This window comes from Sebastes fasciatus, chromosome 8 (genome assembly GCF_043250625.1).
Source record: "Sebastes fasciatus isolate fSebFas1 chromosome 8, fSebFas1.pri, whole genome shotgun sequence".
Taxonomy (NCBI): Eukaryota; Metazoa; Chordata; class Actinopteri; order Perciformes; family Sebastidae; genus Sebastes; species Sebastes fasciatus.
The window spans coordinates 11,414,827-11,435,618 of record NC_133802.1 but is presented as its reverse complement, the minus strand read 5'-3'; the positions used below and the strand labels follow the sequence as shown (position 1 = coordinate 11,435,618).

At 39.7% G+C, this 20,792-nt stretch overlaps 1 protein-coding gene across 3 annotated transcripts; it reads right to left on the bottom strand.

Moving 5' to 3' along the window:
• Window positions 1-304: 304 nt before the first annotated feature.
• Window positions 305-20,217, bottom strand: camk1gb (calcium/calmodulin-dependent protein kinase IGb). 3 transcript variants are annotated; one of them, XM_074643330.1, is made up of 15 exons: window positions 19,969-20,217; window positions 16,247-16,430; window positions 12,794-12,941; window positions 10,141-10,252; window positions 5,896-6,021; window positions 5,681-5,755; window positions 5,429-5,567; window positions 4,366-4,489; window positions 4,088-4,163; window positions 3,628-3,740; window positions 3,439-3,517; window positions 2,812-2,899; window positions 2,096-2,445; window positions 1,913-2,010; window positions 305-1,274 (listed from the first exon to the last, which is right to left on the bottom strand). In XM_074643330.1, exons 3-14 carry the CDS (start codon window positions 12,915-12,917, stop codon window positions 1,953-1,955), a joined length of 1,464 nt encoding a protein of 487 aa, XP_074499431.1. In that variant the 5' UTR covers window positions 12,918-12,941; window positions 16,247-16,430; window positions 19,969-20,217; the 3' UTR covers window positions 305-1,274; window positions 1,913-1,952. The 3 variants fall into 3 exon arrangements, with proteins under 3 accessions (XP_074499431.1, XP_074499433.1, XP_074499434.1); XM_074643332.1 differs by having other exon boundaries at window positions 12,794-12,938; XM_074643333.1 differs by lacking the exons at window positions 12,794-12,941; window positions 16,247-16,430; window positions 19,969-20,217 and adding an exon at window positions 10,366-10,497.
• Between the last annotated feature and the right edge of the window lie 575 nt (window positions 20,218-20,792).

Genomic DNA, 20,792 nt, shown 5'->3' with positions numbered 1-20,792 from the left:
TGATGTAAATACTTTTAGTTGCGGTTTTTGTTTTGGGGTTAAAAAAGATCTGTTGATAATTTTCCATTTATCTTTCCAAGTATTTGCATGAGTAATGGTACATGTATGGATATTTATATATGTTTTAATTTGTAAAATACCATCTTGTGCCATAGTGGCAATAGCTTGATATAATTTTACTATAAATTTACTATAATTATTCCATTCTATGTATTAGTTATATATTTTCAATGGTTGGTGTGGAGTTATTTTTTCTAAGAAGAAAGAGAGAGAATTAAGATAAATAAAATGACAGCGAAACCACTGCAGATTCTGTACAGGCTTTATTTATAAGCATACAGTGATCCCATCATAATACATGGACTAGATCAATATCCGTTGAATGCATCAACACAAAGCCACATTGAATGAACCACTTACAGTAAGTGGAGAAACATCCATTACAGTGAATATAGATGACATTTTATATTCTAGCAGGTTGATGATGTGAGAGCTTTGAGTTGGCAAGTTATGGATATACTTGTGGCATTTACACTGTAGATGATTGGTTTGTTTGTTTGAACATATATTATGTTTTTTTTGTCTGTATAGCTCTTTTTTATCATTATAATTTTTTTTTTTTAAAAGGAAGAAAATACTTTATAAATAAAAAAATAAAACAGAACAACAAACAATTAACACAAAGAAGGTAAGAAACAATTTACCAGAATAGATTATACCAGTATGGCTTATTTGAAGCAGTAAGCATGCAGGCTTTCCATGTATTCTATTGCGCTTACAAATGTAGGTTTGCTAAAGAATCATATTTTACACGTGAAGTACAATAATATTGTATTGTGTGTATTTTCTTAAACAACATGTAACCACAGTGCTAATAAACGAGGACACTAAAACCAGGAAATGGGATGTAAAGCCTTCATGACATCAGAGGTCAGAGGTCAGGGGTGGCTTCACCATCAATGAGCTGGACATTCAGCGCAGGTGAGTGAGCCCATCCCTTGAATACTGTCTGAGCTGTCCTGTTTAACTGACGTCTATCCTGTGCATCTGAGTTAAAGTGAGTCTTGTGCATCTGTGTGTGCGTTTGTGTGTTTCTGTGTGTTTGTTAGGAAGCTTCAGAGGCACTCTTTCCAAAAACATAAATGTCCCCACTGACTGCGTGGACCTCGCAGACCGTTTGGGTCCGTCAGAGGATCAACCACTTCTCGTTCACAGCACCGGGGGACCCGCTGACACAAAACAGCTGCATGCTGAGTCAGCACGGCAACACTGACCTGCAGAGGGCACAAACACACATTCGCCTTTAATGAGCTGAAAATGACACAAAACATGCACAGCACACTCACAGTCAAATATAGATTGACTTATTGTCAACCAGCATGTGATTAAAGGACAACCACGCAGGTGTTTTGAGTTACTTGGGCTGAAGTTGGGAACTATGTGACATCACCAAACTCCATGTAATGATTGAATAGGCTTTTTCGTGGAAGACATTTTGACATGTCACAGCAGGAAAAGTTGTTTATTTCTAAATGTTTATTAATGTACAGTATTGGTCAACGATTATAACTTCTTCTATGAAGACATATTTTATATTATTACAACTATATTGTAAATAGTAACAACTGTTTATATAACAAGAGGAGTTATAGTTGTTGGCTAATACATTAATAAACACTTATATCTGCTTAAAGATACATTATAGTGTGTTATAACCCATTTATTAAATGTTTAAATAGTGCTTATACATGATAAATAGGGGGACTTGAATTGTTGCCACTTATTTATATATGTCAAATCTCTGGATTTTTTTTCGGGATAATGACACTTTAATAATGATGTAATTCAGATACAATTATAAATTGTACTACAATATATTAGTATTTTATGCAAATGTGCAACTTGAACCTACCAAGTAAAATGCATGTTTCCATGTAAACATCATGCAGCCTTCACATGACTGAGCAAACTCCGGTCTGTATAGTCTTGCCGTTGCGGTTTTTAGCGTACCTGAAAGTAGAAAAGAAAAGTGTCATCATGCATCAGTCCTGCTGTGGTATCACAAATTAAAAATTCAGATGAAACTGTTACGTACCCGTTGAGGTTGGCGGGCTCTGAGTGGTAGACATTCTTGCCCTGCTCAGCCATAGTGGGCGCGTGTTGTGGGCCGGCGTGACTCTGAGTGGCCTTCAGTGTGTGATAATGGCTCTTTAGTTCAATGGGGCTCGTGGGCAGGGACATGTGAATCGTCCCGTTTACTTTCCCGTTGGTCTCTTTCAACTTGGGGTCAAATTTGTCTGGATCAAGACGTTTGTGGCTTTTCTTTGGGGAGGACATGTCGACCACCTTGATGTCTGGGATGCTGGCCTGCCTCAGGGCCAGCTCTGAGTGGGCCAGCTGCAGCTTCTTCATGTGGTTGATGGCTACTGTAGCATTGTAGGCTTGCTGTGAAGTAAACATAGACAAGAGGCTCAAAAAGAGATCTGAGAGCCACATAGGCTACACATAGCTTCACTTTAACTGCTTATCAATGATGATGTGTGGAAGATAGAGACTGAGACAATGCTTCTGCAACACCAAATCGGAGCATACACACTAGACTGTCCAGACAATTGATTCATGTTTTAGAATCATTTTTTCAAGTGGATCCCCTGACAGTAAAAGCCCTACATCAGCCGTCAGTATAAGGCCTATTTTATTAAACTGACCTTAATCAGGAAGGACTTAGGTAGGCATCCGATTAATTTACTATAAACTGCAGGTCCTCAATGAGGTTACCACATCAAAGCCAAGAAATCAGCAAGGACTAACCTTCCACTTGGACTTGGCAAAGTTCTTTTGGATCTGAACGCTGACGGAATAGTAGATGTCCTGACTCCGGGCCGTCTTCCCGATAATCCTGGAAAACAGATGACGCAACGGAACACTTAAATATATTTCAAGGTAGATGTTAATCCCAACTCATTTGGGTGACCTAACACACTCCTGTACGTCATACCTGTTTCTTTAGCTTGTTGTGTCATGACAATTTGATAAATATAAGGATTATAATACAATTTCTTTCACTGTCCCTTGTCCCAGGAGAGATATAACTGCAATTTGGGATTACAACTGCACAGCTAAAAGCAGTACTAACTCATAATGAAATCTTTCAGATTCATATAACTTTCAAGACATGAAAATAAATATTGCTTCGTTTGTGCCAAATTTGAAGAAATTCCCTCCAGGCCGGCAACATGTTTTTTTAACTATGGTACAGTAGCCTGCCTATGGACATTTTACTGTGAAAAGAACAGTCTAACTGCTCAAGAAATGCAACTATACTTGATGATTTTAAGGGTAAAAGATGAGACAACTGAACACTGTTAAGTGTTTAATTTAAAGCATTATAACCAATATTAGTTTTAAAATCCACCCAGGCTGACGACTGACACTCACCAGGGATGTCTGAGCGCGAGGTCAGTAGAGTAGCGCATGCTGGGATTCTTCTGCATCATGTTACGGATGAAATCTTTAGCTGCAGATCAAAAGGTGACACACACACACATACACATGTTAGGGCTGGGGCTGTATGGAGGAATAAAGCAGCTGCAGCAGGCTGTGTACATTATGTCTCAGTGTAATTACCAGATTCAGAAATGTCATCCCAGAAGGGCGAGTCAAACTCATACTGCGCCTTCATGATCTTGGAGAACAGTCTCGTCTCACTTTCTTCATAAAAAGGGGGATATCCACAGAGTCTGAAACAGGAGCATTTATTAGTGTTGGAAAAAAAAGAAGCACTAATGAAATGTTCGACACACATTTACATACTAATGTGTACTGTAAACGGTATGCATAGTAGATGCTCAGTAGGTGGAGCTATGGCTCAACCACTGCAACATTAGTCTGTATTTAGGTAACTGTGTCATGCCACTGATGAGTCACATACTGTACATGACAAGCAGAGGGCTTTTAATCTGAAAATCCACTTAAGAAAGGAAAAACCTGGAGCTGATTTACAATCTTAAGAGACTATATTTTGCTTCCCTTGCTCTGTCGGAGTGTACTGATGCGTGCACACATTCACCGTGGCTTTTATACTTACAAGATGTAGGTGATAACTCCAATAGACCAGCAGTCCACTGCCTTGCTGTAGGGCTTCTGTGCCAAAACTTCAGGAGCTGAAAGTGAGGAGAAAATGTCCAAGTTATGCCAATGATTGCTTTAAATAGGCCTGTATGTAGAGAAACACAGGTATAAATATTACATATTGTCTGTCTTAGTGTGACACACCCTGTGTGTCTTATATTTATCTGACCTACTTAAGCCCCCCAACTTAGTAAGTGTCCATACATCATTCATTAGACAGACATGTCTCCTTACCTACGTATCCCGGGGTACCACAAGCTGTTGACATGATGTCATCGTCTACCATTTTAGAGAGGCCAAAGTCGCTGATCATGATCTTGGAGTCCTCATCGGGGCTGTAGTACAGGATGTTCTCTGGCTGAACAGGGACAAAACAGACAAGAGAGCTCTTCACACACTGATGTCCTCAATGAAGAACATCTCAGAGTGTTCCTTCGCCTGTGGTGGAACAAATTCTTAATGGGGACATATCACGCTCGTCTTCAGGTTCATACTTGTATTTTAGGTTTCTACTGGAACATGTTTACATGCTGTATGAGGAAAATAATGTGTTTTTTTTAACATTATATCATAAGGCGAGTAAAATCTGAATGGCTTGTTGACTGGGTTATCTTATTTCCCAGTTTGTGGGTTGGTAGCATATAGACTGTATATATAGATGGACGACGCGTCTCCACTTCCTCTCACTGCACAAAAGTGAAGCCAAAATAACCCGGATACGGGAGCTGCCATCCTAAGATTGGCAGCTAGGAAGCTAATTTGCTTTCTTGCCGAGTTTGATGAGATGAACAATACCACTCTCATGTCTATGCGGTAAATATGAAGCTACAGAGAAAGACATAATCCAGCATATAACCCTGTTGAACTATTTCTTTAAGCATTAAAAGTAAAAGTTATCATTCTCAAGAACTTTTGTATTAAAATATCTTTTCATCAAGTGTTTTAATAGCCCCAGCATTACTGAAAAGGATAATCAAGTATAGAAGTATTGATGGATGGATTGTGATAGGTGGTTTGTAGATGGTTAAGCTACTCCATAAATCAGGTTATCTAAACTCTGAGGATGCATAAAATTGTTTATACTTTGTAAATTATTCTAAAGCAGCAACTTAAGCATACTACAGTATATCAGATAAATAAAAAGTAATCAAATGTAATATAAATATTTGACCATTTAAGATAAGATCCTGTAATGTGGCTTGATCCCAAAAGTGTACTAAAGTAAAAACACTAACATTCCACCTTTATGCTTCAGCCTATGTAAATGTGTGACCTAGTTATATAATCTGATTCATACCTTGAGGTCACGATGCACAATGCCGTTTTCGTGCAGATAGCTAACGGCCTGCAGCACCTGCTGGATCACGCTGCTGGCATCCTTCTCCGAGTACACCCCCCGGTCCAGTATCCGGTCAAAGAGCTCGCCGCCTGAAACACTGAAAAGAACACACCACTGCCATCAAAATGTGATCTGAAATCCCAGTTTAATTAGCTAACCTGCTCATTAGATAATAATAATAATATAAAAATGTAAAAAAAAACAACTCACAGCTCCATGATGAGATAGTAATGGGTACAACTTTCATAGAAATCTTCCATCCCCACCACATTGTCATGTTTGATTCTGTTTAGGAAAACAACACAATCACAATTATTTGCACCATAAACAGCCGAAAAAGAAAGCTGATCAATTTGATTCCAGCCTTCACTGACTGCTTAGAGAATATGAAATAAAAGTTGAGGGCTGATGAAAATGTTAATTACCTTCTCAACACGGCGATCTCATTCTCCAGATTGAGGTCTATTTTCTGTTTCTTCTTCACGCACTTCATGGCATTCAACTTCCCCGTCTTCTTCTCCCTCACCATGAACACCTCCGAGAACGCCCCCCTGTTCATTAACACACATTGAAATGCACACATTAATGATGCAGTCGCTGATTGCTTTGAAACATCACAGAAAGAGATAACAAGTCTCCCCCACTTAGAGGAAATGAGTATTCCCTCTTATTAGAATTGCTAATAACATACAGTATGTGGACCTGAACAGCAGAATATTGGCCTCTTGGTGGGTCTACCAATTTTCTCAGCCAGTCAGGGATAATTTTTACTTGCCTCCATTTCTCTATTTTGTTGATAGGTCAAATGTCACTTTCTTTCAGCAGAGATAGTCTAATTTATTTGGAAATACATGAAAGTCTTATTGATTTAGAGTGCCATAGTGTGAGTCCCATTTGTCTGATCAATGCGTGGGTGTGTTCACATAATTTCCGTCTTAGTAATAGCAAGTATGTTATGTTTGCTTTTATTTAACCTGGTGTAGGCGTAGGTCCCGCCCACAAGATTCAGCTCAACAGCAAGCAAAACTTTTGGAATCGCACACAAAACTTTCAGATTTACATTTTTAATCTCAATTTCAATTTACTTGCAATAAAACATTGTTTTGATTGCAGTGTCGATAGTTTTGCTTTTAAGTTAATTTTCTGGTTGCAGTGTGGAAAGTTTTGCTCTCAAACCTATTCTGTTTGATTACATAATGAAGACACAAAAGTAACTCTGTATATACAAAAAACAAAAGTGTAAAAAACAGAATAGTGTGGCACTATTTCCCCAGTGAAAACCACAAATTATGAGCTTTTTTGAGGTGCTGCTAGATGGATTTTGTTACCTTCGGACAGAAACAAGCAACATTTAATCCACTCAAAGTGTTAAAAATGTCTCCTGTTTTCTATGGCTTTTACAGTTTCATTCTGTTAGCTCTCTTCGCCTACTTGCGTCACACAGATGGAAACGGCATTAAGATTCTTGGAGCTCGTCAGAATTAAAATAAACACACGGCAGGAATAGCAATATCAAGGGGTTCAATTAGGGTCTACTGAAGATCTCTGTGGCTTAACTATTCACATGTCAGAGGCTTATTTATCTGCTCTGTGCTGCCCAGGCTATCTTCAGCGCTGTCTGGGAATAGTTGTTCCTCCAGGTGGATTAGGCGCTTTATCCCTGACGCAATAGAGACAGTGGCGGGCCGAGAGCTCTAGGCGTAAAGAGCATGTGAGGCGGAGATCCTTGGGAACGGCAAGCTCCCTGCTGAGACAATACAGGCCAGGTCACAGAGAGATGTCAAGGGCTGTGGGCATACAGGTGTCAGCCGACTCTGTCTATGAAGTGACCCTGAAGGACGAAGAAATGCACTCTAATGAGGATCGACCCACCAGGATCTAAGTGAATCATAACGGTTTTCAGTTTTATGTCCCATTTTGCATGTTTTCTAATAAGCGTATTGTGTCACATGTAGAAGGCAAACACACACTCATACACGCTGCCTAATGGCGGTGGCTCAGGGAGGCAGACAGGAACAAGCTGCCCCCAAAGCATCATCACAGCCCTTCACATCCCATTGCTCAACTGATTTCTCCTTGGTTACCACAGCTCATTTTCTTCCTTCCTCAGATCTCCTTGAAGCTTATTGTGTCTCTCAAGAGAAATCATCAATCAAGCCCTGAACATGAATGCCAGACAGCATCTTATTTTATTTATTTATTTTTTTACAAAAAGACAAAAGGGCAATCAGAAATCACTGGCACGCTAACTTGAGTGTGTAAATTTGGGGACTTGAAATTCAAAGATGATGACGCTAATGAAATTGCTTTGTGCTTTTTGAGAGTTGCGTTTGCCCCTGAAGAGACTGCGTCCTGATTGCGAGGAAACCATTAGGATGTTGTTTACACTGCGTGGGATGATGAGGCCCAATGGGAAAGGATGTATCTGGTGTGCTACGCAATCTCCTGTCCCTTCTGGATTCTCTTCCTTTTATTGTGATGGAAGACAAAAATATATATACCGGAGAATGGGCGAAACAGCACCGAGTTCACTCAGTGGCTCAAACAGGAACAGTAATGCTTCAACGTGCTTTTGTGTGCCTCTTTAAGCTTATTGCAAACTATAAAGCATCATTTTGTCTTGAAATTGATTGTTAATACTTTAGATGAGGTGTTACAGAAATAAACTTATCACATCTACGCATCTTCGCCCACTTTTCCATAAAACTCCCAGAAGTGTTTGGGGAAATAAATGTAATTGCTGCAAACTAATTGGGCCACATATTATTATATCATGTCCTATACTCAGGAGGGCCTCGCCTCCCTCACAGTCCAATCACCGCTGAAAACCCCTCGGCAGTCTCTTCGGCCCTCAGCACGGATCCGTTCTGTTTTTCCCGAAACACGCTGATGACAGCAGCAGTCCCTCGATCGCACCTTTATTTACTGTTGGCCTCTGATGTGCTGTCCTCCAGACACTAGCTAAATACTCTAGAGTGCTAGAAGACCTGCTGATGATCAGTGTTGACCTCATAGAAATTAGGTCAAGACTATTAGCCGAGTGTGTGCACAGAATACAGTAAAACATTATCTTCGTGGTTGTTATTTAAAATGACTGCAGGTGAACTCTGAGGTCAATATCATTGTCTTTGCTTTTTGAGCTGCAACTAAACATAAATGTCATTATCGATTAATCAGTTCATTATTTTATTGATTCATCGATTATTTGTTTTGTCTATAAAATGTTAGAAAATAGTGAAAAATGTCCATCACACTTTCCTAAAGCTAAATGTGATGTTATTAAATGTTTTGTTTCGTCAAAAAACAAAGACCGTCAGTTTATTATCACAGAAGAGAAGCAGCAAAGACTTACCAGAAAATATTATGCATAAAATTACCTAAATAATTATTAGAGATGCACTGATACCAATAGCGGATCGTATATCGGGCCGATACTGACTCTAATAGCTGGATCGAGTATCAGGGACAATGGGGCCGATCTATTCAATTACATTTTTTGTTTATATACTATATACATTATATTCCGTTATTTTAACGGATCGGTACTCGTTATTGGCCGATACCCAAAGCCCAGGTATCACTATCGGTATTGGGACTGAAAAAATCTGATCGGTGCATCCCTAATAATTATTACGTTATCGAAATAGGTGTTGATTATTTTTTTACTGAATGTTGCAGCTCTACTTGTTTTCTAACCAGATTTTAAATGTTTTTTTCTATATTTCTTCTTTTTTTAAGTAGAGTTCAATGAGACCAGAAAAAATAATATAGTTATTTATGTGGGGTATTTGTGAATGATCTGCTAAGATGACTCTCAGCCAGTCACCATCAGGAAAGCCAGACTGACTAACCCGCTCTAACAGCCAAAGCGTCTTGTTGTCTAAGACCTCAGTAAAGTAGGCCTCCACTCGTCAATCCTATCAAACCAGTAATCTGTCTATAGCCTATAATCACGCCATGTGCAAGTCAAGACAAGTTTTTACTGTATAGTTGCCCTCAATATCACTAAAGTTTATACAGTTATATACAGTTTATACAAAAACTAGGGATGCAACGATCAGACTTTTTCCAGTCCCGATAGCGATACCTGGGCTTTGGGTATCGACTGATACAGAGTACCGATCTGATACCAGTGTTTAATTAATAAACTGTTTGCCTCACTCTGTGGACGTGACTGGGATCATTCTTTTATGTGTAAGGCAACATCAGGCTTGACTTAAACATTACTTTCCTAACTTTGTAAAACAAAATGTATCAAATAAATACAGAGATATACATTTACTGAATTATTATTTATTATTGAAATAATAAATCGTACACCAGCAACTTGGAAAAAATCTTCAAAATTAACAGGAATTGCAATTCCTTTTTAAACCTTTTTAATACAGCAAAAAAATGGTCAAAACTTAGACAGGAATTAAAATTCCAGTATATAATGTATATAGTATTCAAACATAGAAGTGAATTAGATAGATCGGCCCCATTGTCACCGATACCCGATCCAACTGTTTGAGTCTGTATCCGATCCGGTATCAGTGCATCCCTAACAAAAACTGAACAGGAAATTTAAAGCTGTAGCTCAATAAATATTAGGATTTCTTTGATCTTTTCTTTGTTTGTACTGTATGTAAAGAAACAGTGCTATCTCACATTGAGTAGAATGTACTTACGATCCCAACTCCTCCATGAAGTCAAAAACATCCTGGATGTTTTCAGTGACCTTCTTCCATACGGGTTCGGCCTCGTGACGTCCCATGTCTGCAGACGCTTCAACAGGGATTTCTTTCAGAAAGAGAAGAAAAGGAAAGATGTGTCAACACTGAAGTGCCACCGTGACCCCGTTTCCTCCAGGTGAGTAACTTCTGTTATAATCCCGATTTACTGTCCAGACTCACTCATGTTCATAATCATAATCATAAACAGGAAAGCCCTCTGGGATTATTGAGGAGTCATGATATAGCAGGTGCGAAGGTTGTCTGCCGCGCTGCTCAGACTGTCTAACCCAACGAGACGAGCAAATGACACTGACATGTGTCTTTGTCTGGCTGACAAAAGGTTAGAGCAGCTAATCTGTGCCGGAACTAGCACACGGGAAGGCATGAAGCAGTGCCAAGCCTGGCCCAGACTGGACCAGGCCCAAATGATACTGTAAATAATCTGTCAGATATGTCAAACAAGGAGAAAAGTAACAGGAATCTGTTGCCTCGATTTTTTTCTGCACTATCAAAAGATGTGTTTAATAAAATAATTATGAAATGCCATTGCCAAAAAAAAAGTTTGTGCAAAATTCTGATCACCATACAGTGATATTCAGTTCTTATGTTGAGCAATATACTTATTTTTGCTTAAATCATTATTAATTTTTGAGGGAAATGTCTTGCTGGAAAAAAAATAATAAATAACTCCTGACATTAACTGTTTATATTTGACTTCAGGACATCTCTGAATACATACATGCTGAAAATCAAACATTTTTACTGTATTAATTTATATATTTTCCAACGTAAAGTCCCTAGAAGTGTGTGATTCAACTGTTTCCCATGGTCTAGTGTTAAAAAAGTTAACAAAAATCGCAATATCGAATTGCAATACTTAAAAATCGCAATACATATCGAATCAGCACCCAAGTATGGAATTGGGGGATAGGCGTTTCGTCCCAGCCCTAACAATTAACATTTATTTTTTTTGCCATTAGGAAGAATGACTTATCCAATAAAACTGAAGGTACTGAGAAGGATTAGGAGCACTTTAAATGAGCAAGTTACCCAGTTTGCGTTCCTACCCTCTTTTCTCTTATATAAGGGATTAACTCTTGATCTGGAGACCTGACCTTGTCACAGCTATAAATATATACCAGAGTACAGCCTCAAACAACTTAACTTTAAATGCACTTAACTATAGCCAGTGGTGGAGGAAGTATTCAGATCCTTTACATCAATAAAAGTACTAATACCACACGGTAGAAATACTCTGTTACAAGTAAAAGTCCTGCATTGAAAATGTTACTTCAGTAAAAGTATGTAAGTACAAACAGGAGAATGTACTAGTAAGTAAAAGTAATCAAAGAACTCAATGTACTGTAGAAAAATGCCCCCTGTTCATATTGGATTATTAACTAATGATTCTTTTCATTATAGATTAATCTGCTGATTATTTTCTCCACTAATCGATTGTTTGGTTTGTAAAAATTCTGAAAATAGTTCGAAATGTGTTCTGTACAGCAGTTGAGTAAAATGTACTTATAGCTACATTCCACCACTGACCACAGCAGAAGGTATTTATTGAAAATACAGTATAAACACATACGAATCTATGAGCAACAGATGAGGGGGAAAATGATATTTAAATCCCACTTTCATTTTCCTTCTGTCCTCACATGAACTCAAATGTTGCAGCAAAATGCATACTGATGTATAGATTATATTCAGAGTATCCCTATTTAGTCAAACAATGTCTATATACACACAGCTGAGCTCTGAGGGTCTCCATGGTGTTTCCCAGCACACAGCAGCTTTTTCTCCCCCATTGTTCTCATGGCTCTCCCCCCACACAGTGTTGTTATTTAGCAGAGCAGCTCATGCAGAGGACCCAGCTGGATCTGACACATGCAGAGAAACCCACTGGATGCTGGAGAATATGTTCAAAACAAACAAGCAGCATGCACAACGCATTTGCACGATCAAACCCTGCAGCAGTGATCCACATATTTCAATGCGGGTACTGTGTTGTTGTTTTTTAATCGTGCAAAAATCCTTCCACATTATGGATTTATTATGATTTTATTCTACAGATGTCTCTTATACTCTTCCCTTCTGCAGGTTTACAGTTTTTTGTTTGCTTTACGCAAAAACACCAATCAATGAAAGGATGATAACCGGATAATAACACAGAAAACAAAGAGATTTGATAGTAACTGATGGTGTTATTACGCAGCCTCTCTTCTCTACTCTACCATGCAAGTTGGCTGCGGCATCTGTGGACGGACGGACGGACGGAGAGAGAGAGATCACTCTGCGGCAAAACAGGCGACTGATCAGATATTCAGATCAAGCTTGAAGCACGCAGGAAAGCTCTCCAGTCTGAGCAACAGCAGCGCTGTCAAACACAAGCAACTTTGGATTCATGGTGCTGAATGTTAAAACACAGAAAACTCAAAACTAACCCAAAAATTACGCACAGAATATAAATAAACTGGCAACACTACCTGGTTCTGAGATGAGAAAATATACAGCTGTTTAAAATGAAACAACATCCAAGATGCAAGTGATTCACTTGATAAAAGAAGAGCTTCATTTATTCATTCATTGAGCAGGACTTACTTACCTAGAGACTGTGCGCTGTGGGAGCTCTGCTCTGACTCTCCTGCCAAATGCTCGCTGAGGTCTGGACAGTTTACTTCGTCTGGGACCTCACAAATACCTGTTGTCAAGTCAGAGATTACATCCATGGAGAGAGCCGAGGGGAGGGGCTGCTGAGAGAGTCACAGGTGCTCATAGAGACTTCACTGCTGCTGATGGTGCTGTTGTTGCTGCTGCTGCTGTTGCTGCTGTTGTTGTTGCTGCTGCTGCTGCGCATCTTTCCTCGCAGCCACAGGTTTTACACAGAAATCGACGCGTTTTTTTCCAAAACTGAACACGATTCATTCAAAACAGCAACACGTGCACGCGCATGCGCAGCTACGCGCACAAGCACACCAGTATGGCAGGCTTTTCAGCATAGAAGTGGACTCCCATTTAGAAATGCATTGGTCAGTGTGATTATTGCTTTAAACAACCTGAGGTTCCACTTTCTAATGATGCACCCTTTATAATAAAGGGTTTATAGATGATGGTATGTTATTAATGCATTATAACAACATTTATTATTGCCAATTACCAAATAGATAAGGATAAACACCATCAAAATGGATTTTTTTTAACAACCGTTATTGATTGATTTATGCATTATTATTTATTACAGTGCCTATGAAAGTATTACAAATTAATTCAATTGGAAGTTTTTATGTTTTACTTTTTAACAACATTGAATCAAAGTAGATTTAAAGGGACTGTTTGTAACTTTTTACACCTATAAATCTACCGGGTCGGGATCCCATGCGTGCTCGCATACGCTCGCATATGCGCGATCGCGTGTGGCCGTAGTCTCTGCTCCTCTGCCTGCTTGCCTTCACTCACACACCTCGCGCGTTCTCGCTGTCTCGCTCCACCTCTACACGTGCATGCGCGCTCACTACACACTGCAGAAGAGTTAGTTTAGCTCTGAACATATCTAGTGAATGTACAGTGGACGTTTGTGCAGAAGTAAATGCTGCAGCTCCTCCAGCAGAGGTTTTCCCATGTCTTGTGAAGTGACGGGGGCTCCGCAGCGAGAAACGTTATCGTCTCTGACCGGTTGCCGGTGTCTTCCTGCAGGCGCAGTCGGAGACGATAACGTTTCTCTTACTGATAACAGAAAAAGACCCTTTAATGACTTGTATTTACCCCCTCAGGTCAGTATTTGGTAAAGCCTTCAGTTCTATTAAAAGAGGACGTATTATGCTTTTCTCCCTTTCCTTTAGTGTGTTATATACTGTAGCTTTTTTCTGCATGTAAAAGCTCTGCAAAGTTACAAAGCCCAAAGTCCACGCCAAAGGGGGTTCCTCTCCCCCACAGAAACACTGCTCCTGAACTGCCTGAAACGCCTCGCTTGAAGTCCCGCCTTTTCCTTCGTAATGTGATGTCACCAAGTAACACATTTGCATAATGCCTGCCTAGGGGCTAGTTTGGCACGCCTTCAAACAAAGCTAGTTAGAGCGGAGCTGGAGCGGAGTCTGAAGAGATCGGTTCGGTTGACCAATCATAACAGTGGGCCAGCTGACCATTCAGAGCAAACTGGGCTTTTCAAGTATGCACCTGCAAATAAGCACAATAGGTTCTCTTTAACTAAATATGTGACTTTCAAGTCCTGTAGATTTAGGTGTGTCCTATTAAAGGAACAGTGTGTAACATTTAGTGGGATCTTGGTAAAAATGGAATATAATATTAATCTGTATGTTTTCATTTGTGTATAATCACCTGAAAATAAGAGTTGCTGTTTTTTGTTAACTTAGAATGAGCCGTTTATATCTATATGCAGAGCGGGTCCTCTTCACATAGCCATCCGCCATGTTTCTACAGTAGCCCAGAACGGACAAACCACTGGCTCTAGAGGGAGCCATTTACTTTTTCAGGTTTTCATGTCGGCCACTGTAGTTTTCCTACACGCTTGGCACATGGGAGGAATTTCAGTTGGTTAAAATCTGCGACCTCACGGCTAGATGCCGCCAGATGCTACACACTGCTCCTTTAAAGTGTCTGAATACTTCTGCAAACAAGTATTTGGTATTTTATGTGTAATTAGGATACTTTGGAGATCTGTTTTTAACTTTGACATTAAAAGGTCTTTTTCTGTTGATCAGTGTATAAAAAGCTACATTTTGATTGAATGTTGTCAAAGAAAAAACCTTCCAATGTAATTCAAATGTAATACTTACTTAAATGGATAGTTTAGTTGTTTTGAACTGTGGTTGTATAAGGTTATTACCTACAGTAGATGACAGTCAGCACGCCCCTAGTTTGGAGAAGCAGAAAGGAGTACCGACACCGAAGCAAAGCAATGTACTGCTGTGGACGGGGCCGGCAGAAAATTGTATTTTAACCACCTAAAAGAAAGACTCGACTAAAAATAACAAAAAAACAATATCCATTTAAGTGTACACTATATTTAGAATATTTTCACCACTTTATCTGTCAGACAGCCCTTTCCTTCTCCTTTCCGACGGGAAACTGAACTGAAAGTGAAACTTATCTATGCTCTCTCCAAAGCCAGCAGAATCCAACGAGATGGATACGTTTCACTTCAAGTTCAATTCCCCATTGGAAAATATTCTAAATAAAGCGTACACACAAATGGTTATTGTTGTTTTTTTAGATGAGCTTTTTTTTTAGGTGGCTAAAATACGTTTTGCTTCTGGCCCTGTCCACAGCACTGTGTTGCTATGCTATAATGTTGGTGCTCCTGTCTGTTTCTCAATGCTGGGGGCGTGTCGACCGTCATCTACTGTAAGTAATGCACCTACTATGGATAAGAACCTCATACAACCCCACAACAAAACACTAATGACTTATAGATCAATCAATAAGGTTGTATAATAAGGTATTGATGGTGTTTCTCCTTTCTATTTGGTAATAATGCAGTTATTAAGCTTGTAATACATTAATAAACATTCAGTTTTTTTTCTTTTTGAGCAATAAGCCATTATGTCCTTAGGTGTTAGGTAAAATTGGTTGAACAGTCGTAGGAAATGTATTTGGAAACTTGTATTCACATGTCAGTATAATTTGACATGTGGGCCACAGACAGGGATGACTGCAGCATTAGGCTCTAAGCATGTCGCAGTCTACTACGTGGTCTTCTGTGGCAACATTTAACAGGCTTATGTATTAATCTGCATCTGGTTCTCATTTCACTTGCTGCACATGGAGCCGTACAGTAAGTGACAGAAGACAGTTGGGCCTCTCAGCTCGTGTGTTTACTGCACACAAAAGACAAGGACACTAAACAAGTTTGCTTGTGCCATGCAAAATAAATTATCCATAAATATTTCTAAACAAAAAGGAACAGCTATCGACTCAGGCACGTTTTAATGACAAAATAAACACAGCCTCTCATGATTTTATCTGCCATCAGAAAGGCCGCAATGTTGATCACGTGTGACTATCTGCCAGGTTCAGTTTTATAGCTTCAAATGCAGCCTACCTGAGTTTTAGGCACGTCCTGTAAATAGAGAGACAAAATATCAATAGCTGGACCGGCTCATCATGTTGTCTTGGATACTGGGTCAAGAGGTTGTCATAGTCATCCTCCGTTTCAGGTACCAGAATGAGGTCAAGTGTTTTTCAATCAGGAGGGACGGCGTCGGGCCTGCAGGAAACAGCAGCGTCTAGAATGACAGTGTCAGGTTTGATGTTGAATCACAGGATGCAGTTAGAGAGCAGCACTAAAGGACAGTTACAAAGAGCAGGAAGTAGCTGCTCAAAGGAATGCACTTACTCTGCATGATAGCACAGATTATCAAAAATATTCCAAAATATTAAATCAAAACACATAAACTTCTATACTGTTATACCCCCGGTGGTGGAGGAAGTATTCAGATCCTTTACTTAAGTTAAAGTACTAATACCACACTGCAAAAGTACTCTGTTACAAGTCCTGAATTGAAAATGTTACTCGAGCACAAGTGTAAGTATTATCAGGAAAATGTACTTAAAGTATGGAAAGTAAAAGTACTGCAAAGAAACGTCCTCTTTGACTGTTATACTATTATATATTATATCATTATGACTTGTGTATTAAAGGGACTGTTTGTAAGAATCAGAAATTGGTTGTAACAGCGACACCTGCGGCTGTTAAGTCAACGAAAGTCAGCGTCCTGTTGCTCGCGCTCGCCCGTGTGCACGCGCTAACTGAATGTGAGCGAGCATCCGTCAAAACAGTGAGGTGACACACGTCAGCTAAAACCAAAATATCACTCTATATTTCACCTGCTTGGCAGTAATGTTAGCTGACCAGATGAAGGTCTCTCCATGAATCACTGCTGATCCTAGTGTTGGCTTTTCCTGCTTCAGCCTCCCGACCGCAGCCGCAGGGAACAGTGAAGACACCGGAGCTTTGGTCGGAGATGATAACGTTTCTCGCTGCAGCGCCGTTACTTCATAAGACACGGGAAACCTCTGTTGGTCTGGAGGAGCTGCATCATTTATTTCTGCACGAACGTGCACTGTACATTCACTAGATATTCTCAGAGCTACGAAGTCTTCTGCAGTGTGTAGTGTGCGCTCATGTACGTGAGGTGGAGCGAGCTGTGAGTGAATGCAAGCAGGCAGAGGAGCAGAGTACAGCAGAGACTCCGGCCCTGGAGACCAAAGCTACGGTCTCCCCTGCGTCCTCCAACTGCGGCCAACACTGTTTAACAAGACGGGCTTCACTAGATATAACTTTGAGGTTTTGGTGCTTCCGTGTAGTTTGTGTTGGAGTGTTGTCTGAACAGCGTAGCCACACGCGAGCGCGCATGAGACACCGACCCGGATTGATTTATACGTGGAAGAAGTTACAAACAGTCCCTTTGATTTTATTGTTGTAGTTGGTTGAGGTGGTGCTCATTTTGAACTATTAACTAATGATTATTTTCATTACGGATTCATTTGCCGGTTATTTTCTCCAGTGATCGATTGATTGTTTGGTTTGTAAAAATTCTGAAAATAGTGAGAAATGCCCCAAAACTCTGGATTTGTAAAGTAGCATACACTGTAGTAGGCCTACTGATACTTTTACTGAAGGATCTGAGAACTTCTTCAATGTCATGTCTATTCAGATTGATAAAACACCAACACCAGGCCTGACTCGTGTAGCCTTTACATCACCAACAAGCTTACAAGAGAAACAACAGGATCAGTATGAAATTTGTAACCCCTTGCTGGTGAGATTAACCTTGATTTTAGCTACAGTAGCTCAGTCTTTGCGGACTTGGATTGTCCAGTTCAAGTCCAGCACGGACCAAGTAGTTCTACAGAGTGTGGACTGGAAGCTGGAGAGGTGCCAGTTCCCATCCTGGGTATTTCAGGCCTGTATGTGTGTGGGGGGGTTAATACAGTATTACTTCAATTATGTCATTAAAGTGATGTAAAACAAAGCTGCCCATTCCCACTGTGAGAGAAAACAAAACAATAAATACCGTCTCAGGCTCTTAAGATCCATTGCGACTAAACGAACGTTCAATGGGATTACACTAACAGGATCAGGTAAATGGTCAATACCTTATATAGCCTGATCTGTCACTGAAAATAGTTCAGAGTGAAAGTGAAGCTGCTCTAACATGAAGAAGTCAAATAGAAGACATTTAAACTCATCACGTCTACAAACCTTCAAAAATAAAAAATAATCAGGATTTAAATCCACTGAACAAAAATGAGTTATTTTGAGGGAGTTATAAAGTGTTACATAAGTTAATTGACTTAGTGCTAAACTGTTCACTGCTCACATAACATGAGATTAAAGTGAAGTTAGTGCTTGCATGAAAGCAGTGACCCGCGTGTGTGATATCTGCACACAATCAAGGTTATATAAAGTCATCAATCACTGGCCCAAAACAAGATGTTTTTGTCTTTTCTCTGTGAAAAGTGTGTTACACAATAAACATTATTTATTATTATGTGGGCAGTCTCGCTCGAATCATCTACTGCAATTATTCGCCTTTAGGTTTCATTTCAGAACATCCAGAAATATCATCCTCCACTCAGGCTTCCTCTCCGAGATCATAAGATCTGATAAATATTTACAGTTAGTCAACAGACACGCATAGTGAAGCTATTTCTGAGGTTAAAGCAATAAACACTTTGCTATTTGGCTGCCTTTATAGTGCCCACACATACACACACAACTTTTCCCCCCAATATAGCCCTTTTGTAACTCACTCAAGTTTAGTATCCAAGGTCTACAAAATGAGTCAAGGTAACTAGTTATTTAGCATCTTATTCTTAATATAATCCGGTGCTAAAAACAAACATATAAGGATATCTTCTCTAAATGTATATCCTTAAACATGAATGTGACTCTTAATATATTTTTTTGTCTGATTCATTATTTTGAATCAATTAGATTGTGCGTCTGATAAAGAAGTTGAATGACAGACCGACAGTGAGGTGCTCTAAACATCTTGTACCTGTTTCTTTAAATTACAGCAGCTATTGACTGTACTAACTAACAGCCTAAATAGAGTAAAAAACAACAACTGGGCCTCGCAAACATTCAAATGTGTAGTATAAGCTGCATTGGTGGAATGTAACTAACTGCATTCGATCTGATGCTGTACTTCAGTACAATTTTGAGGTATTTATTCAAGTATTTCTATTTAATGCTACTTTATACTTCACTATATTTCAGAGGGAAATATTGTACTTTTTACTCCACTACATCTATTTGACAGTTACTTTGCAGATTAAGATTTCACATGAAAAACACATTAAATATATGTTTTAATAGATTAAACTACTAGTGTGTAAAATAGTTAACCTTCTCAAGTAGCTACATTAAAATTCTGCTCGCACATCAGTAAGTAAATTATATATGTACATAGATAAAGTACATACATACATACACACATTCTGCTTAATGAGTAGTTTTACTTTTGATACTTTAAGGCAGGGTTGGTGATCTTGAGAAACGAAGAGTGCACTAGATTTAAAAAAAAAAGATCCAACCTAAAAACCCAGCTCAGCGTTGCCAACTCTTCTCAAATGAAAGTAGCTGGCAGCATTTGCTCCAAAAGTCCCTAAATCTAGAGAGAAAGTCGCCAAGCTGGCAACACTGACAGTCTGTTCCTTCAGGCCTCCATCCAAAGCCACTTCCCCCAAATTATCATGATGAACATAAACACATCGTAATGAACGTTAACAATGAACATGTCTATTGTTAGTACTCACAGCTTGTGGAAGACTCTGGTGAAGCGCAATGGGCCCTTCTTAGTAACCATTTTCACATGCAGAGTAAACACAGGTGTGTAATTGATCAAATTAATTATGGTCCCGTTCTATTTAGTGTCACAGTCAATCCAGTAAGCCAGCATGCAATATCAGGGCCCTGGCCCACCTAAATGGAACAGGGCCATAATTAAGGTTATTATCTACACCTGTGTTTAACCTGCAATGACATGTCAAGATTGCTGGCAGACAGGCAGGTACTGTAGACAGACAGGCAGGTACTGTAGGCAGGCAGGCAGGTACTGTAGGTAGACAGGCAGGTACTGTAGGCAGACAGGCAGGTACTGTAGGCAGACAGGCAGGTACTGTAGGCAGACAGGCAGGTACTGTAGGCAGGCAGGCAGGTACTGTAGGCAGGCAGGCAGGTACTGTAGGCAGGCAGGCAGGTACTGTAGGCAGGCAGGCAGGTACTGTAGGTAGACAGGCAGGTACTGTAGGCAGACAGGCAGGTACTGTAGGTAGACAGGCAGGTACTGTAGGCAGACAGGCAGGTACTGTAGGTAGGCAGGCAGGCAGGTAGCCTGTCCCAATCATTACATTCGGGCCAAATGACTTGATTGGACAGTTTTATTACAGTCCTGTGACAGCCACAGATTCAATTTGTTTTCCTTTTTTTGTCAGAGCATTTGAGTTATTGATGTAATGAGAATTTAAACTAACAAAAATGTTTCTGAAATCTTTACCAACCCTACCTTTGAGTACATTTTGCTGACAACACTTCTGTACTTTTACTTAAACACCATTGTGAATGCGGGACTTTGACTAGT